At 40.3% G+C, this 20,475-nt stretch overlaps 1 protein-coding gene across 2 annotated transcripts in view; it reads right to left on the reverse strand.

The window, feature by feature from the left end:
- LOC149804205 (multicopper oxidase 3-like) overlaps positions 1 to 20,475 on the reverse strand; it is a 100,319-nt gene that overhangs the window by 19,854 nt on the left and 59,990 nt on the right. For both annotated transcript variants that reach the window (XM_089937914.1, XM_089937925.1), the window contains 5 exons: positions 8,638 to 8,757; positions 7,110 to 7,270; positions 6,592 to 6,839; positions 4,989 to 5,240; positions 4,285 to 4,460 (listed from right to left, as the gene is read on the reverse strand). In XM_089937914.1, the coding sequence (XP_089794040.1) occupies positions 4,285 to 4,460; positions 4,989 to 5,240; positions 6,592 to 6,839; positions 7,110 to 7,270; positions 8,638 to 8,757 (957 nt within the window). The remainder of the gene's footprint in view (positions 1 to 4,284; positions 4,461 to 4,988; positions 5,241 to 6,591; positions 6,840 to 7,109; positions 7,271 to 8,637; positions 8,758 to 20,475) is intronic.

A 20,475-nucleotide genomic window follows, 5' to 3' on the forward strand; every position in this document is an offset into this window, starting at 1 on the left:
GAATGAAGTAAGTCGACCACCACAGACTATTGATTGACCCGTCCCGGTCGAAATTTTAAATAGAAAAATGACCCGTGGCCATTAATCTATATAGAATAGCGACATCCCAGTGTATGAAATATTGACCGTATCCATAGGATTTAGACTCTCCGAGGGAGTCAATTTATTAGACTTTTTAGATTTATATGTATGTAGAAGAATCACCCTTGGTAAATATGTTTGGTAATTTAACACAAAAACATTTGTTGTCTCCAATGGCCTATCATCTCCGAATAAGTACTTTTCTAATATGTCACACGAAATTTAAGATATTTGAATCAAATGTCTAAGGCCAGAAAAAAATGTCTTAGGGTCTTTATATATAAGGTCGATTTTTAGCATCTGAGGCAAATCACCCACTTTTTCCAGGGTTGAACCAGTCCTCTTTACCTCCCGCCATCAGGAAGCATTGATGCTCTTCACTTAAAAGACAAGATCCAAGTGGGATTTGATGCAGCTGAGGTGAAAGGCGAGAAGGGTTTAAACAGCGTTTCTTCAGTCGTGGTAATTCTTCAGTTATTGTCTTCTTCTTCTTGCCTGTTCAGTCTCCACTAATTTCTTCAGAAGAAATTTTCAATCACTCTGTGTTACTTTCTGATATGCAGGGCTTTATTAAGGCCTTACGGGGGCCCTGGATACAACCAACATAGGGGCCCATAGCTATCCTGCCTTGTCCATGGTTACAGTATTATAAACAACACTGCCTGTGAAATTGGATGATAATATCCAGGGCCCCTTGAGCCCTGGGGGCCCTGGGCATGTTACCCACTCTGCCGTATGGATAATCCAACCCTGCTTGATATTTACCAACCATCTACTACAAGGAAAAGATGAGCGGCATCATCTAAGAACTCTAAATGTATTAAGTCTAAGCCTGACTGCATACTCTACAAAGGCATCATCAACAAACCTAAAGAATGTTTTAATGAAATTTCAAGTGTGATTTATTTCAAGTCTTACCTTGACCCGACATTGTCGGTTACACCAAACCGTTGTCAGCTATGTGAGTTTGTTTTCCCACCATTTTTTTTTTATATACCTCAATCATGGATCACAGGGGATATGATCACGTATATGCCTTCGTTGAGAATCGAAAATATCCCGTGACTTTAAAAAATCAGAAAGAAATGCGGCGCGCTTTAAATAGAAAACAATCAACTTATTTAACTTAAGAAATAAGGATTGAAGTAACACAAAAGGACGCAAAAGCGGTATATACATAACTTTAAAAGTCTCCTCTGGAATTAGTGAAGCAGACTCGTGTAGCCCCAAAGAAACTTATTGTAGGCCCCATTTTGGGGAATACAGTATGTTGACAGAGCTATATTACAATGGCCTTTAGGGAACACAGTATTAATTATATCAAGTGTTGAGATAAAAGTCCGGAAAAATCTTTGGTAATTTAAGTTTTCGTTCAAAAATATAAACAGTCCTGCTGATTAAAGTACATCGAAGGAGTTTCACTACTTTTAACATGCAACTTCCATCAACGTTTATTTGCAACCAGCACAAGAGCCTAAGTAGGTCTTCATGGAAATGGCCCAGTTTATTAAACCTAATTGCTTTTGCTTTCTATATGCACCAGTCTAAGGTGAATTTGTTTCTTAGATCTGTCTAAATCATTTTAACAAGTACTCATGATTAACTGAAAATTTACTTAAGTACGCGTAAAAATAAGATATTAATGAGGACCTCTCTTAATGTAAAAGCGTGCATCAGGCTATGGGGCTATATTAAAGCTATGAAATGACAAAAGTTCCCATGAAATGGTTTATCGATATCGATGGAATATTTACAGTTACCTATAATACAACATATTAATTAACAAATATAAATTACACGAAGTTTTATCGTGAAATGAGGAATTCCCAAGTTATAATTAGGTGAGGAATTCCCAAGTTATAATTAGGTGTCAGGCGGGCATTTATATCTTTGCTAGCGCTGCAATACATACCGCTGAGTTTAAAGTACCTAACCCAGGCGTGTAATCATAGTTACGAAATACCTTCTTTGGGTTTTATATTTTATATGCTCAGTACATTCATTTTGGTGTTTAATGGAGCAATTTATTTTAATGTTATCAATTTGATATAGTAATAATGTAATTTATTTTAAAATCCTAATATACACACTTTAAATGAAAATACTTTCGTAGACCGACTAAACATATAGTCTGTCTGGTTTCAGGCAATAAGTATATATTGGTCTTCACATATTGCTTGACTAAATGGGTGGAAGGTGGGCCGATTCCAGAAAAACAGTAGAGATCGCTCTTGGATCGTTTACTACATTGTAGACAGCCACGGTGTAACTATCGTGTAAGAGAGAGGAAACTTCAACAAACATACTAAAAGTGCAAACTATCCAAAAGAAATGTTATGACATTGTGGTTGGCTAACATTCATTTAAAGTAGGAGAACGTGTTTTGCTTCACAATACCATAAATGCTACTCGAAAAGGAAGCTGGAATCAAAGTGGGCAGTACCATTTACAAAATGGGGCGTGCCATATAGTAGGACATCGTTATATTTAACCCTGTTGAAGAACCCTGAACAATTAACACATCAAAAATATTTCGTAAAAATGTTAAGCATGCCCATGCTTAGGGTTTCATTCAATACAAAACCAAGCATAAGTGTATGCATGAGAGATGGAGGAAATTGTTTGTTCAGAATATTCAGTTAACTCGTGTTCGGGGTTCAAATGCTCCACAACATTGTCAGAAAGGGAATCATGGGATTTATGAAAGAGAATGAAATATTATGTTTCAGGTTGAGTCAAAACCAATGAATAGCCATTTATAAAGTACAAAAGTATAGAGTGTTCTGAATGAATGAGCGCTTTACCAATACACTTGAATAGGCTGATGTACCAACAGTCTTCATGTACCACAGTGATATAATCAAGAATGTCTTTGAATGAATTATCAATAATCCCAAGTTAGAGTTTTATTCCAAAAGTCAATGCGCACTTTTAATTCCAATGAGTAATTTAAAAACATTATTCCTCTTAAATTATATATGAATACAACTAAAAGTGATTCCAGAGACTGATATTAAAACACAGATAAATAATCTTGTTTAAAGTAACTTTATATAAAATCCTAAGACACAATAAAATGACCAGGATGAGTGTCACAAGATTGCTTGCAGAGCATTCTAAGTTGTATATAAGGATAGACCATAAAATATATGGACTGAAAAAGACTTACAATTAATAAGCATGTGGAAAGTCAGGTCGGAAACAACTACTCTACCCTAAATTATGGACATTGTCATAACATTCATTAACACATGATCAATCTATCAACGTTGTTCAAAACATTTTAACCAGAATTATTTGTTTGAAACAAAAATAACAATACAGTATATTTTTCCATACTATTTATTCACTAGAAACTGGACCAAACTATATACATTCATGTGTTTTCCAAAGTCAGTCACTTTTATTTAGGCATTATGTGATTGTAGATTTACTTGCCTCAGAAACTGAAGAACTTAACAGCGTGCAAAACTGAGCACCTCCACAACTAAAAATAAGAAAACAGAAATGCTCCAAAAAGCATAGAAAATTTTACGTTTTATAAAAATTCATTTTCGAAGAATTACACTTAATTTAAGTTACAAATAATTTATATTAGCAACTGATTAAAGAAATTCGTCAAAATAAAGAGGCCAAATGTTTGTAATTTTCGTTTGGGGGGAGGGGGCTTTTTGTAAGTTACGGCACATCAACATAAGGAGGTTAAGCAATGCTGAGTGTGTTGCCTAGGGCAACACCAATGTACCTGACAAAGGCTGGTTCTATGGTAGGATTAAAACCCGCATCCTTTTGGTCGCGAGTCCGGCACGCTAGATGCTAATCATTGCGCCACCGTGGCTCTCACTATCTATTATCATATATAAATGTCCCCCAAGCTGTCCAGTATAGAGATAGTATCCAAAAATATATCGAAAATCCCTAGATGTGATAGCAGAGGAGCTTACTTAGTGGCGCTGGTGCAGAGTGGAACCTGAGTCTGAATCAACTGAAACTATACGAACCACGACCATAACCCCAGCAGCTTTTACTGTGCCTGGTGTATAGGACTGTCTCCTTTATACCATTCAAAAATACAAGTGCTTTAGATGTAAGTAATGTAAAATATGCATCCGGTCTATCCTGCAGAAAGACGAATCAGCCTGAATCAAATAAGTGGTATTAATTTAAATAGTAAAATAAAAGAATAAAGGAAATGCAACATACCGTCCCTTGTCTCCATTCTGTAGGACTCCCTGGTGGGTCCACTTCGGGTGCTCCCTCGTATCGAAGTATAGCGGAAGCATGCCCGTCACTTGGGGCACAGTCAACTAGACCTTGACACTTTATCCAGAAGTTTCCAGAATTCTGATTCGTTGTGATGACAATATCATAACGTTCACCTGTTGAACATGAAAACGGTCGACATACTTTACACCGGTAACATAACTGCGGTTTCTTGCCTACAAAGTCATAGATTTATTTCCCGACTTACACGTTTTACACATTGCTCAATGAAGGAAACTGTAATTGCCTAAGTCATGGACACTTTAGTTAGCATTTTCTTTTCAAAATTTTAATGTTTTGCTGACGAAACATTTGCAAAATTAGACTACTGCAAAACATTGGACATTATTTTGAATATTTTGGCTGCGTTGATATATTTTGTTTAATGATGCATACTTAATGTAGAATCTTTCCAATGAACACATGAAAATATTTTTCAACATACTAGTAAACATTGGATACTCTTTTCATTTAGCTCTTTCATTTTTTAAGTAACTATGACAACGATTATTTTGGTCAGTTCTCAAGGCATTGGAAATTTTGGAGAGAATTTGGCTTTTCGTCTTTATAACAACGTTATTACAAAGTTTTTCTGATTTAAATACAATAAATGTCATCATCATTTAATGTCATCACTAGGTTACCCGATCCAATAACAAGGGAATCCACCGTAGTTGTTTTTAAAGGCGCTCCATCTGTCGCGATGACAATCATTTTGTGACTGTCGACAGTCAGAAGAAAAGGACACCTTGGAGCGGCAGAAATTATTCTGAATCGGTACGAGGTGTTTGCCTTCACCATGAAAACTTCTCGTGGTGTCATGGACTGGTTCAGTGTTGTATTCATGATGTGATTATCAAGAACAACGTGTTTTTGACCCCGGCCATTTATAAGACCTGGAAAGTGAGAACAGCATATTATACAGCAAAATATACTTGCGTGTTCAAATAAATTGCTATAGACAAGAGTATTAAACTTTGAAGATACAACGTGTGTAGAGATTACATCTCTCTCTCTCTCTTTCTTTCTCTCTCTCTCTCTCTCTCTCTCTCTCTCTTTCTCTCTCTCTCTCTCTCTCACACACACACACACACACAAACACACACACACACACACACATAGATGTATTGCGTATTGGATATCTGCGGTGACTGAGTGGTTCATGGATTGTATTCTTGACCTAGAGGGTGAGGGTTCCATTCCGCCATCAAACTGGCTGCTGGTGTGTCCATAGACAGGGCAGATACCTCAACTTTACTCAGATCGATATAGCATGCAAGTGTTGCTGCGCCGTAAAATACCAAACCGACCAAGACAAATTGCAAATTCTTCTAGATACGTTTCTTCACGCACAATCTTCTCTAGAAACACTATACTGGTTAAGTTTTAAAAACAAAACAAGTTGCAGAAATCTATTTTATGATTGATTTCGGTGATACTCTGGTGGAGTACCAAAAACAAGTGACTGACAAGTCAGATCTTGCTCTGTTTTCGTTTACTGCATTGTAAAAAAAAGTAGCTTTCAGTATAGTTCACAATTGTCTCCAGCTGCATAATTAGTTTTTCCTTTTCAAAAGGCCTCAGATGCTCCACTTGGTTTTTCCCTTTCTGAAGACCTTGGATGATCCACTGGTTTATCCCTTTCAAAAGGCCTAAGATGTTCCACTGGTTTTTCCGTTTCAAAAGGCCTAAGATGCTTCACTGGTTTTTCCCTTTCTGAAGGCGTCAGATGCTCCACTTGGTTTTTCCCTTTCGAAAGGCCTCAGATGTTCCACATGGTTTATCCCTTTCAAAAGGTCTCAGATGCTCTACTTGGTTTGATCTAAATGAATCACGGTAATTTAGACCTTTAAACAGATCCCATTGTATAATCACACTGGTGTGACTCTTGTGGAAGAAAAATGCCACCCATCTTAAATTATTCAAATCATATAAGCTGTGAAAACCCTTTTGAATATTGCCTAAGGATTACATATATAACATTTAAACATTTATGATTTAAGTTATTCCAATTCATATCATGCAGTTTTCCTCAGCTATGTTTGTAAGTGGGAGTCAAATATATTACGTGTTAAGCCGCAAACAATTTTTAAAGTCACATAACATATAAGTCAAATCGTCTTTTTTTTTGGGGGGGGGTCACTGCTTTCTTTCCTATCAAATGTCATTTAAGCGTCAAAAGTTCCAAGTTTAATTTATAAAATAGTTTAGCAATAGACATTAAATTATTAGATTTAAAAGGCACACCTGCTATCGGCATGGTGACCTCCCACATGTTGTGCATCTCGTTCATGTATCGCGTGATGGTCAAATAGTCCAGAAAGTCCTGCAGAACAAGGATATGGTCTGAGCTGTCTACTTCATACAGTGATGCAACAGGATCCCGCCTGGCGGGTTCCCGCACTATAAAGGCCCCGAGCAGTCCATCTCCGAGCTGCATTCCCGTATGAGAATGATACCAATGGGTCCCGGCAGGGTATGCAGTGAACTCGTATCTGAAAAATGACATTGCAAAGATTAGGAAATACGCAGCAGGTTATTCTTCAATCTACTCAACGGGATGAAAATCGATTTACTGAAGAGGTCGCTATTTGTTAAGTGAGAAATATAATGGAGAAATCAAATGCTGTGTTGAATTTGTTGTACTGTTGCGATCATTCCTTCACTGAAACAATATGTAATTCTATTAGAAACATGTCAAACTACAAGCACTACCGTACTTTTTTAAAAATTGAAACAACCATAGCAACATGGTAGGAACACACCTGAATGTTTCTTTGTATGGTATATTGCATTGTGTAAGAAGTCCAACCCCATCCATGTGGCACGTGTTCAACTGGCTCTGTCCATGCCAATGTATGGATGTGGCGCTGCCATCATCCAACTCGTTCCGGACGTACACCACAACTTTGTCACTCTCACATACCTATGTAATTGGAGAAAGAAATATGGATTATTTGTCTTAACAGTACTGAAATCTTATATAAAAATCCTGAAGGCGTGAATAGGATATATACCAATTTAAGACATGGATATTTCAGTTTTGTAAATATTTTGAGCAAATACATAACATCTGTTTTAAAGATCCATAAATTATATATAAAATAAGCATGTACATATATATTTTCTCTTTGACATGGCAAATGTAGGAATCAAAGAAAGATGTAGAACAGAATGAACAGCAGATTAGGCTTGGTCTTCCCAGACTTTACTGCAAGGAAAATGCTCTGAGCCCCAAAAGCAATGTTGCAATTATTCACGTTCTCGTAACATACCTGTGTTGACTCCAGTAGGAATCTCTTGTAGTTTTAGCATGACCAAACTCCACCAATCCCGCACACAGAACAATGTGGCTAGCAAACATTTATATAGAACAATATAATAGTACATGAGAATTGCCACGGAATTATGTTTCCGAAAATATGTGCGGATGATATGCAAACGGAAAACTAATGAGTTTCATGCCGAATAAGCGTTTCTCTAAGGTGTAATATTTGTAACCATTGGCGAAATAGAAATACGGATTCACATTCACTAACTGATACACGCGGAACCTGTTTTACTTTGAGTTCTCTGTTGGTATACCGGACCACAGCCAGAACCATTTGAGCCAAACATTTCTGTATATTTTGTCACAATAAAGGTGAGTCTTGTCACGAAGATGTCCGCTATACGGAATCAATATTCAGTTGACCATGAATGTGAAAACATAAACTACATTCTTTCTTTCAATCTCTTCCATGTAATCGAATTTTTTATACTAAATATTTTGCAATTAATCGTAATTTTTGCAGAAAGACTTACCTATGTGACAGTATCAGACAGATTAAAATCTTTTCCAAATTTTACATTTTTATAGCTGAACAAACAAGTTGAATTCAGTTGTATGTTGTATGCATGGTAAGGAACGCTCGAGTTCTTATAATCCAATGCAATTGTTCTTGTAGATGACGGACCCTTGCACGAACGTGGTGTTATAATAATAATAATAATAATAATAATAATAATAATAATAATCTCATGCTATTGTTGTTATGAATTATTTTAGTGCGTAACACGTATGTTGTGGTGTGCAAATGCATAGTTTATGTCACTGCATGTATACTTGAATGCCTCTAATGTAGTTCACGTTTCAATCATTCTGTTTTAGCTAGCACGGGGATTCAATATGATTTAAATCGAAGTAGACTGGTCTCCTTACTTAGATGTGTATTATTTAAATCACATTAATGTGGCCTTCAAGAACTATGAATTTGATTATACGTTACTAGCAGCACTTAGACTGTACTCTACCTCTATGCTAGGTCCAGGCATCATTCGATTTATAGCTATGACTGGTCGAGGGTAGCCATTTGCCGTGATGCATTGAGGACGGAAGCAGTCGGTCTGGTTGAAAGGACAGTCGTGACATGCCTGAAAAAAAATTGTGTTTTTACAACACGAATGCTGTCAATGCAAACAAAAAAGAAAGGTGTATGTCTGTGGAGTTCGAAGGCTGCTAAAATAACTTTAAAGGGCACAAAATTCTAATCAGATAAAATTTATCAATATAAGCAACTTAAATCTCATTTGCCTGCGTCAGGCTATGCGTAATAGTTCTAACATTGGTTCACTAAGAATGTCTTTGTCTAAAAGTTACTATTGCACAATTTTTAAATCGCTCAAACTGAGTGTGAATCTAATCAAGCCATATACATAATAATAGAACCTTGCATATTTAATAAGCTTTGTTTAGGACATGTGTTTGTGCATACTCGTGCTAACAAGGTTTACCCGGGACAAAGCCCCCAAAAATAGAATAGGTATGCAAATACAAAAATAATAAGGAGAAATGAAAATAACTTCAACATCTGCACAGAACATCCACGTATGGATAGCAAAACGTCTATCGAAAGTAGTTTATAGGGGCGATATAGGGACAATGGGACTTACCATTAAAAACAGGGTCCCGGCCCTTTGGGGACTATGTAAATTTAACATGGGGAAAACTGGCCCGGCCCTTTGGGGACAATGGGTATTAACATGGGAATCTATTTTGGGTTAGTCTAGGGACAAAGGAAATTTAACATGGGAGAAAAAAGCAATTCTAGGGACGAGGGGAATTTAACATTGGATTTTTTTTGTCTTTCTAAAAAAATAAAAAAAATAAAAAAGGGGTAGGCAACTGAAAGTCTATCTCTTTTCGAGAGATTGGAGTGGCCCTGAAAAGGGCCTTTGGTTTTATGTTAATATGCCCTTAACATAAAGGGCATCTGCAACATCTTCATCGTCTTAGGCTTTGTCTATTGGTAGGTCCATAGACTAACACTCTTTTGAGGCATCCTTGCCTCTCCACGTAAATCCTACGTATCCATAGGCTGGTGTCGGTCTTATGGACAACTGTCCACTTGGATCGGACATACATCGGTATGTCCGTCCTGAACATCATCGAAGACACAAGCGTAGAAGATTGAACTTCGGTCCACGTCTTGAGGCGCCGAGAACAAGTGAATCAATGCAGTGAACTGCGCTTATTTATAGGTAGAGAAAGGATTGAAACGGATTGAGGTCATTGACCAATCCAAACACGCGTTACAAAATTCAGTCAGCCCACGTCCAATCGGAAGAGAGCAGTCTGTGACGTCACGTGGTCTATATAGATTCGCTAGTGCCTGTGCGCAGTCAATTCATGCGACAATTTTTCAACATGACGGAAACTCAGAAAACTATAAATTGGGGTACACCAGCAGTGGAGACCACCCAAGGGAACCCGGACTTACTTTCAGAAGAGGTAAATTGGGATTTTGTGGATTTTCTTACCTCGCAAGAATTTGTTCCGGAACCTTCGTCACCTTCTCCTTCATTACCGCACGTAGAGAATTTTAGACAGAGACAGAAAGAAGAATTGGAGAAATTTATACAACAGCAAAAGGAAGCGGAACAAGCTTTTCTCCTACAGCAACATCAGCAAGAAGAAGAGGTAAGAAAAAAACAGCAACAAGAAGAAGCAGCAGCAAAGAAACAAGGGTGTGAAAATCAAACGATCACGGTACTGTTAGACATTTTAGCGGAGTTAAGAAGTTTGAAACAAATGTATCAGACTTCTTTATTACGACCGAAGAGAATACGACCTTCCCGAGCTAACACTCCAACCCTGCGACTAAGCCTACCGTGCCACCCTTAGTGATTTCAACCAAATCATCATCATCATCATCAACAGTACGTAGTCTAGAAGTAGGCCTTGGCCGTGGCAAAGGCTTAAGACAGTTAAAGTTAATTGCTTAAACTCACCCCTACACCAAAAAAAGGCCCTTGTCAGGGCCACCCACGTCTCTCGAAAAGAGATAGACTTTCAATTGCCAACATCCATTCAAACTAAAAAAGCAACCCATTTTACCCCTATAGTACGTGTGTATGAGTGTGTGTGAGTGTACGTTCTTATTTTAAAATCAAAACTCAAAGACACTTACCTTTTAATACCTAATTTATTCTTTTATAAATATTAACAATCCAATTCACATTTCACAACAGAGCACTTTAAAAAGTTCATTCACTTCTTTTGTCTCATTTTTTACTCTCTCTGTTTTTTCAATTTCTTCTTTTCGTCTTTTCCTCCTCTTCCCCCTCACTTTCTTCCCTTCTTCTTTTCTTCTCCTCTTTCTTTTTCTTCACTTGTCTGCTTTCTTCCTCTGAAGAATCCCTCTCTTCTTCTGAAGAATCCCTCTCTTCTTCTGACACCTCTTGTTTCTTTTTTGGGCAATCTGGAGACCAATGTCCTTTTTCTTGACAATAATAACAGGTATCTTGACCTTTGTCTTTTCTAGCCCTTTTTTTTCTTTTGACGGTCTGGACACTCTGAAGACCAATGCCCTTTCTTCTGACAGATATAGCAAGTATCTTGACTTTTATCTCGCAAGGAAGGAGAGTAGTCCGTCGGCTGGTCTGAAGAGAAAGCTCTGATGAACGTTCGATTTGTGTAGCCTCTTCCATCGTTGTGATCGGTTTGAGAGTGAAATGAATAGTGAAAGGACAAGACACACACCCTTTTATATACGCTGGTCTGCCATGACTATAAATTAGTCCATGGTGTTTAAACTTTAGTCATTTAACGTTTTGCTATCAAGATGAAACGATCCAATTCATTTGAGAAGAAAGACGAAGAAAGTAAGAGGCAGAAACGTGATCTATCGCTTCGTACCAGGGCTGAAGTCTTGGCACAAATTCATGCCAGTGATTTTGAAGAGGACATGAGTGAACCAGAATCCGAACCCTCTAAACAAAGTTCATCACCCATAGTCAACCCTGAAAAGTACTATTCCATTCAAGAGACGGAAAAGCGTCCCTCTAGAAAATTTAGAACCACGGCTTACAAATACACGGTGAAGTTTAAAGATTTCAAGTCCGAAGTACCCTTGGATAAAGCAGAAGGGTTCATCACCGACATGTGGGATTCTTTGCTCACCACACTCAAGCGACAATGTCAACCCAAAGAAGACGATCGCTTGAGACTTTCCATACAACACGACGGCTTGAAATCCCCTGTTTGGATCGAGTTTAGAATTGACCGCTTCCAAAGTCATGGACAAGATTCAACACGTGCAACAATCCAATGACCAGTTTGACATCACCGATGAAAAAGCCACATTGGACATGACCCACGTCTCCTCCTCAAGGGACCGGACAACGCAAAAAGGTGTTATTGGTGAACGGCCTTCGTAGCACCAAAAAGAGCCTCGTCCAAATTTACAATTCTCAAGACCACATGGGTTTAGCCAGGGCTATCATGGTGGGACAAACCTATGCCAACAAAAACGAAACGGTAGAATGGAAAAGAGCCTGGGAGAACATTCGAAAATCGAACCGAGCCAAACAACGAAACGAAGCAGAACTCCTGTTGCAACAAGCCGGACTCTCCAAAGACACATCTTGCGGTATTCCTGAGATGCAAAAATTGCAAGATGTCCTAGCTCTACGCTACACCTTGAAAGTGCACCCTCAAGAAGTGCGCGGACCTCTGTTGTTTCGAGGCCAAGACTTTAAGGATGGAAAATACATTCACCTCTATCATCACGATAACCATTTTGATACCATTACCACTATCACCGGATTCCTGGGATATGCTTATTATTGCGAGAAATGTGACTATGGTTATAACAATCGAGAGCAACACAAGCATTGTGGATCGAAATGCTCAGGATGTTTAGCCTCTCCACCCTGTCTGAATGAAGGGCAAGAACGAGTGCATTGTCCAGCTTGTCTGCGCAGGTTTGTCAGCCCTGCCTGTTACCAACAACATCTGAAGACGCAAGGTTCACAGCAGAAATGTGCTTGTCAACTCCTGAGATTGTGCCCTACCTGTGGACAAGGCATATGTACCAATACTGTCAAGGCACACGTATGTCGAGGAAAGAAAAAATATCACATTTGTCATCACATCGTGGACTTGGAACACCAATGCTACGTGCAAAAATACCAACCCCAACCAGAGAAAGAAGATGGACACAAGAAGAAGAAAGGCAATTTCATATTTTTCGATTTCGAATGCATGCAAGAGACCGGTATTCACATTCCTAATTTCTGCGTGGCTTATCGAGCGTGCGAAAAGTGCATTCAAGAACCTATCTTCAGTCATTGCCCTCACTGCAGCAAAATTCCTGGAGGGCGTGAAAAAATCTTTCGAGGACCGAAGACGCTAGCCGATTTCGCTCGATGGGTCTTAGACCCCATCGACAAGACGTGGAGCCAAGAGAACATCGAACGTTACGGAGATTGTCATCATCATGCAACGGTGATGGCTCACAGTTTCTCCGGATATGATGGACAGTTTCTTTTGAGATACTATACGGAACATGGCACCGAGCGTCCTAAAGTCACTTTGAACGGAGCCAAAATCATTTTCATGCAAGTGGGACAAGTACAGTTTAAAGATTCTATGAGCTACTTAGCCATGCCTTTGAGTCGAATGCCTAAAACGTTTGGAATGACAGAAATGGCTAAAGGGTACTTTCCTCACTTTTTCAATACGGAAGCCAATCAACATGCAGTTCTACCCCATTTGCCCGAGGCTCACTATTACGACCCCGACAACATGCGTACCGAACAACGAGAAGATTTCTACGCTTGGTACCAGGATCACGCCTCAGACCCTTTCGACTTTCAGGGAGAAATGTTAAAGTATTGTCGTTCCGACGTGGACATTTTACGGCGTTGCTGTGGAAAATTTCGAGAATTGTTCATGGAACATGGAGGGGTCGATCCTTTGAAAGAAGCTTGCACCATTGCCAAAGCGTGTTCCTTAGTGTATCGACAACGATTCATGCCTGAAAACACCGTGGCTGTCATCAGCCCCCAAACGACCCACTATGTCAAACGTCAATACTCGGTCAAAGCCCTACGTTGGTTACATTACTTGTGCGACAAGGAAGACAAATGGATTCGGCATGCCCGCAACGGAGGGGGTGAAAAGACCATCGGAACGCATTCGGTCGATGGCTGAGACTTAGAAAATCTCAAGATCGTGTACGAGTTTAGCGGTTGCTTATTTCACGGATGCCCCGTCTGTTACCCTGACCGTGACACTAAAAATCAGTTTTTACAACGAACCATGGAAGACTTGTACCAGGACACTTGTCAGCGACGCCTAAAGTTAGAACAGGAAGAATGCCAAGTGGTGGAAATGTGGGAACACGAGTACGATCACCGTTTGAGAACCGATCCCGAGTTTAAACGCCTCGTGGAAAGCTACCAGTTCATGGAGCCCCTGAACCCGAGGGATAGTTTGTACGGAGGAAGAACCAATGCCACCTGTTTGCTGTACCAAGCCGACGAAGAGAAAGGAGAAGAAATCAAATACTTGGACGTGTGTTCGCTGTATCCCTACGTGTGCAAATATTGTCACTTTCTTGCAGGGCACCCACAATTGCTGACGGAACACATCGACCTGAAAAACATTCGACAATACGAAGGCTTGATCAAGTGCAAAGTTTTGCCTCCCACGAACCTATACCATCCCGTCTTACCTCACCATTGCCAAGGCAAACTGATGTTTCCTTTGTGCCGTACTTGTTCCGAAACGTGCAACCAAGATCAACCTTGTCAGCACACCCAGGAAGAACGAGTCTTGACGGAGACGTGGGTCAGCGTAGAATTGTTCAAAGCTCTGGACATGGGACACCAACTGTTAGAAGTGTAGGAAATTTGCCACTTTCCCAAGACACAACAATACCACAAGAGTGACCCCATGCAGAAAGGCATTTTCGCAGACTACGCGGATGCCGTTTTGAAACTGAAGCAAGAAGCCAGTGGCTATCCGTCCTGGTGTCACACTCTCGAAGACCAAAACACATTCAAAGAAAAATACTGGGCACAAGAAGGCATCACTTTAGATCTCATCGAGAAAAACGAAGGCAGGCGATCGTTTGCCAAAGTGTTATTCAATTGCTTGTGGGGCAAAATGGCACAACGACCGTGTTTACCCAAGACAGAATATTTGACCGAACCTTCCCGCTATTTCCAGATGATTCACGACAAAACCAAATTCATGAACACGTGGACGTCGTTCGCGAGAATTTGATCTTGGTCAATTACGAAGAAGATCTGGACTTTGTACAAGACGACCCCTTTGGAAATGTCATCATTGCGGCTTACGTGACAGCTCATGCTCGCTTAAAATTGTACGAAGCTTTAGAACTGTTAGGCGAACGTGTCCTGTACTTTGACACGGACAGTTGCATTTACATCCATCACCCGACTGACATCGAAGGAGACCGTTTAGGAGCCTGGACAGACGAGCACCCTGACGACAAGATTTTAAGTTTCGTCAGTGGTGGTCCTAAAAATTACGGCTACGAATACCGGGACAAACAAGGAGAAGTGCACACGAAGTGCAAAGTGAAAGGATTGACTCTGAATTATCGTACCAGTCGAGTGGTGAACTTTGGGGTATTGAAAGAAGCCTTGCAGTCTAGAGAAGATGAGCATCTTAAAGTGACCACCTATCAACCCAACAAGATTGTACGTTTACCCACTCACCACATCGTCAGTCGACCCTTGGAAAAAGTCTATCAAATCGTGTACCTGAAGCGAGTGCGACTTCCCAATCATTTTACCTTACCGTATGGACAACTTGGTATAAAACATTGGTTGTAAGAGGATAGCCACCCACCAGAAGCATGACTTCCCCACAGGAAGAATCGAGTGAGAAACCCGATGAGAACTCCAAGTTCAAACCCTACCATTTTCCAGTCTTCTTACCTGACTATTGTGATTGCGCCCGTCGATTGGACACGTTTCAGAAATGGCCTACGGATAGGGAAGGATTACCTTCTTCGCATGTTTTAGCTAGAACAGGATTTGTCTACTTGGGACCTGAATCAGGATTTTTATACGAAGTCCAGTGTTTCGCTTGTGGACTGAAGTTACGAATGGATCTATGTATCTATAAAGATTCAGCTATTCTGGAACATACCCGATGGTCTCCGCACTGCCCTTACCTTTCTATGGCCTTTCCACCCATTACACTACGGTACAATTATGACGTCACCTTAGAAACGGTACCTTCCAAAACTAGACATGAAAAAGGAACGATGTACAAGCTTGAGACTGCATTGCGACTAGTATAAAAAGGAGCCCTAGGCAAGTTGGATAGTTCATTGTGACGACCAAGACCAAGCGAACAAGATGAATACTTTCAGAGAAACACAAAACAAGTTCAGAAAGGCACAATTCAAGTTTGGGGCTTGTGAAGTGGAATGCGATTGTGAGCCTTGCGATGGGAACGATGCTGTACGCTGTGACCTTAGCGATGCCGTAAAGCATCATGGGAACTTTGTTCTCACTACCCCTAACATGAAAAATGATGCTGTGCGTGTCAAACCTGAGGGATGCGAAAGCGATGCCGCTCGTCCTCTTGGACACTTTACTGGGTTTCGTTTTAAAGGTGAATGTTCACCTTCACGTCTACGCCCCTACGGATGTCATCCAGCCCTGAGCAAACTCCTGTCCATGTCACCCAACCCTCATCGAAACGAACATGTGAAAGACGAATATTCGTTCCCTGTGCTTTTGTCGGAATACTGCGACTCTGAAAATCATCTTCAATCGTTCAAAGGAAAATGGCCTAAGTATCTGGGAGGACCGACCCCCGAAGAATTAGCCAGAGCGGATTTTCTACTTGGGCGAAGGAGATAAAGTCATGTGCTTCAGTTGCGGTGTGTCACTTCACCAATGGGAACCACAAGATTCGGCCTGCGTAGAACATGCTCGTTGGTCACCGAATTGTCATTACTTACCCTTAGTGGGACCGAGTCATTGAAGTAACTTACCATGTCGTTGAAGAAGAAACCAGATTGGTTAGGAGTCAAATGTTGGACATCACCGAGACCAGTATTTAAACTTCATTTCAAAAACGATATTGAATCATTACCTAAAGAACTGCAAGAGAAGATTTACAAGGAAGTTTGGCAGGGGTTTGCCAGAGTGAAATCTCAATGGGTAACTGTAGAACTTTTGTGCCTAGAGATTCACAAGAGGAAAGTGAAAAAAGTCAATCAAAGTGTTAGATTTCTCAGGGTCAAGGGTGCATTCGTCCTATTATATTATTCTAGACCGTTTACATCAAAAGAGTTCAGTGACATTCTTGGACGTTACCCTGAATGGCAGTGGTCAGAAATTACTCACTATGTGGATTACTTTTGCTCTAGGAGAAGATTGTGAATTGTACGGACTGACCTATTCATGGATACTTTACAAGCGAACATTCGTGCTTTGCCTGTGGAGTTGAGAGAACGCATTTACCGAGAGCTGGTCAAAATACAAGTGAAACGTAAAGAACAGTTGCATCCGTTACGTGACCGGTGTTTAAACCACTGGTACCTGAATGCTATACAAGGACTGATTGAGTTGAAAGTGTTCCATTGGACAGACATTGATCAACGACCCCTGGTTTTATAAAGAATTGGTTTGGTATTGATAATTCTATCTACTACATTGTAAGCTTACTGGATCCAATTCCAGAGGAAGAGTTAACGAATTACCAACATCTTTTACGCAATGTCAACTTAGTGAAAGAGGAAACTTTTGAACGAATTTTAATGTGTAGATTAGTGATTAAACGATTTAGATTCGACAATGAATTAAAACCATGTCTGTGCAAACGGTACATTTATTGTGTCAGAAAGAGAATTTAGTATGACCTATTCATGGATACTTTGCAAGAGAACATTCGTGCTTTGCCTGTGGAGTTGAGAGAACGCATTTACCGACAGCTGGTCAAAATACAAGTCAAACGTAAAGAACAGTTGCATCTGTTACGTCACCAGATGTTTAACCACTGGTACCTGAATGGTATAAAAGAACTGATTCGTCAGAAATTGTTTCAGTGGTCAGACCTTGTTCAACACTTTGAGTTAGTGAATGAACGAAATGTTCATCATTTTGGTTACTTCGAGATTCACCTAGAGCATCGCATCGAGGAAGACAAGTTAAAGGATTACCAACATATTTTACGTGGAATCTACTTAGAGGAAGAGGAAACTTCTAATTGAACTCTGAAGTTTAGGTTACAGTATGCAAGATTTAGATTCCCCACTGGAGAACGAAGATCTCTGGCTAGAAAGTACGTGTATACCTTCCGAAACAAAGAGAGTATAAAAACAGGAATCCATGCCACGACTTATGTCACATGTAATTGAACAGATTCCGTGGAAGGAACTCAATGACCATATTCAAACCGTGGATCATTACCATCAATTATTACAAGAACTGTATCCGTTCAATTTGGGACGACGCATAGTGTGTGTCTTAGTGACTTGTTTACTAGGATTTCGTTTACCAGCCGATTCCTTGTGGACTCTTTACGAACAGTACTTACCACCCAATGGCCTTAAATGGTCACGACTTTTATCACATGTGATTGAACAGAAGGAATTCAATGACCATATTCAAACCGTGGATCATTACCATCAATTATTACACGAACTGTATCCATTTAATTTGGGACGACGCATAGTGTGTGTCTTAGTGACTTGTTTTCTGGGATTTCGTTTACCAGCCGATTCCTTGTGGACTCTTTACGAACAGTATTTACCACCCATTCAACACGAATGTGGTGCATTTAAACGTTCACGAGAGACTCCTTTTGCTCAAATCCTTCCGTTTTCATCTGGATACTTCTCGACCTCTACGGGAAAAAAAAATTCGTCAACTTTTACCTACCCAAGACGTGTATGACGATGTGTGTGTAGCTTGTGACTTACACCCCCATTGGACAGATGTCCGTGCCTGGAAAAAAGGGGGTTTTGAAGCTTGGACCCAAGAAGTGGCACAGTATGCTTGAGAGTTGTGATCCTTCCTTTCAATGTCCAAAGAAAAAAGTTTCTTTTCAACCTGTCTTGGTGACGGTACCAGAAGAAGAAGAACCCGTCACCCAGGACAGGACTGTCCTGTACAGGCCTGAAAGACCCTTTTGGGAGGACACTTGTGTGACCTTACCCCCTATAGAACTGGTCAGCACATTACCCAAAACATGTTGTACAGACACTTGTTTTTATCCCACGTTGATGGTTTTCATGTGACTTTTATCGTTGTACTTAAGCCTTTGGCTTTTATGTATTTTTGTCTTTCGTGTTCATGTTTAAAACATTCAATAAACGTGTCCTGAAAAATGTATATAGACTTTTGTCTTGTTTGTTTTCGTGTCACAAGTGACATTCCTAACACTATGGCTACTTCTGCTGTCTCTGCTCCCTCTTCCTCCACTGTCAAAGTCATCGACGAACACTTAGATCGTGCCAGTTGGGAGGCTTTGTATCTTCGCCATCCCTTTAACATGCTCATTGCTGGACCTAGCGGTTCAGGCAAAACCGAATTCGTCAAACGTTTGATCGAACATAAACATCATTTGATCGATCGACCACCTCAACGCATCGTGTGGTGTTACAAAGAGTGGCAATCGGTGTACAGCCTCTTGCGAGAAAGTCAAGGGGATTCCATCGTGTTTGTGGAAGGCATTCCTAAAGAAAACGACGGCATTGTCTCTGACTCGCGTCAAACCCATTTGGTCATTTTCCACGACATGTTAGGAGAAGACGAAGAAAAAATTAAACCGTGGTTTACGCACAAAGGGCATCACCGTAATGCCAGTGTCGTTTACATCACCCAAAATTTGTTTCAACAAAGTAAAGCCCATCGCACCATCAGTCTCATGTTGTTTGAACGTGTTGAAATGCACGATCCCTTTGTCCAAACACCAGAAACAATGCTTAGGCAAACATCGTCACGTTCTTCGCCAAATGGTTCAAAAGAAAATTCCCATTCGTCAAAAGAAGAAGTTTTGGTCCAACGTGGAGGAATTTTACCCCTCTTGCTAGGCCCATTGTTGAAAGGAGTCTGGGGAACCATGTTGGGAGGACTGGTGGGAGCAAGATAAAAAGGACCTCTGAAGTCCCAAGATCTCAGAATCAACCCTTGACATACCCATGGAAGGACGAAAACTAGCTTTAGTGCCTTACAAACGATGGATGGATGGAATACCATCGTTGGCAAGAACAACGCACCCCGCATTTACCTCCCAATCCCAATTTGAGCGAGATGTCCCAGTTACAACACGAATCGCAGTCCTTGATGGATCGCCAAGATTTGTCCGAAACAGAAAAATCGCAAAAGTACGGTCAACTCTTGCAACGACTGCAACTCTTTCACCAGAAAGCCTCAGACGAAACAGCTCTTCCCACTCTGATAGATTTTAAGACCTTGATGAAAAGTCAAGCACCATCACCAGTACCGCCACCACTACTACCAGTGATCAAGACAGAAAAAGGCGAAGAAGATGAATGGTTTCAAACTCCTCCAGAAAAAGTACGCAAGTTAACAACACCACCTTCCTCCAGAATTGGATGGATCAAAAAGATGATGACCACCCCTTCCTCATCACAAGAGAAGAATAAAGTGAAGACAGAAGTGAAGACAGAAGTGAAACAAGAACCGATATCCCCTGTTCAGACATCCTCCTCCTCGACACCTATTGCCGGTCGCACACGCAAAGCATTGCAATCCAAGAAAGTATCCCAAGAGAAAAAGAGTAGCATCCTCCAAGAGTGGGTGCCTTATTAACAAACACAAAAAATGGAAAAAGTCTTAGCCAGCATTTACTAC

The sequence above is a fragment of the Sinohyriopsis cumingii genome, chromosome 2, assembly GCF_028554795.1.
Source record: "Sinohyriopsis cumingii isolate HCF-2022 chromosome 2, ASM2855479v2, whole genome shotgun sequence".
Lineage (NCBI taxonomy): Eukaryota > Metazoa > Mollusca > Bivalvia > Unionida > Unionidae > Sinohyriopsis > Sinohyriopsis cumingii.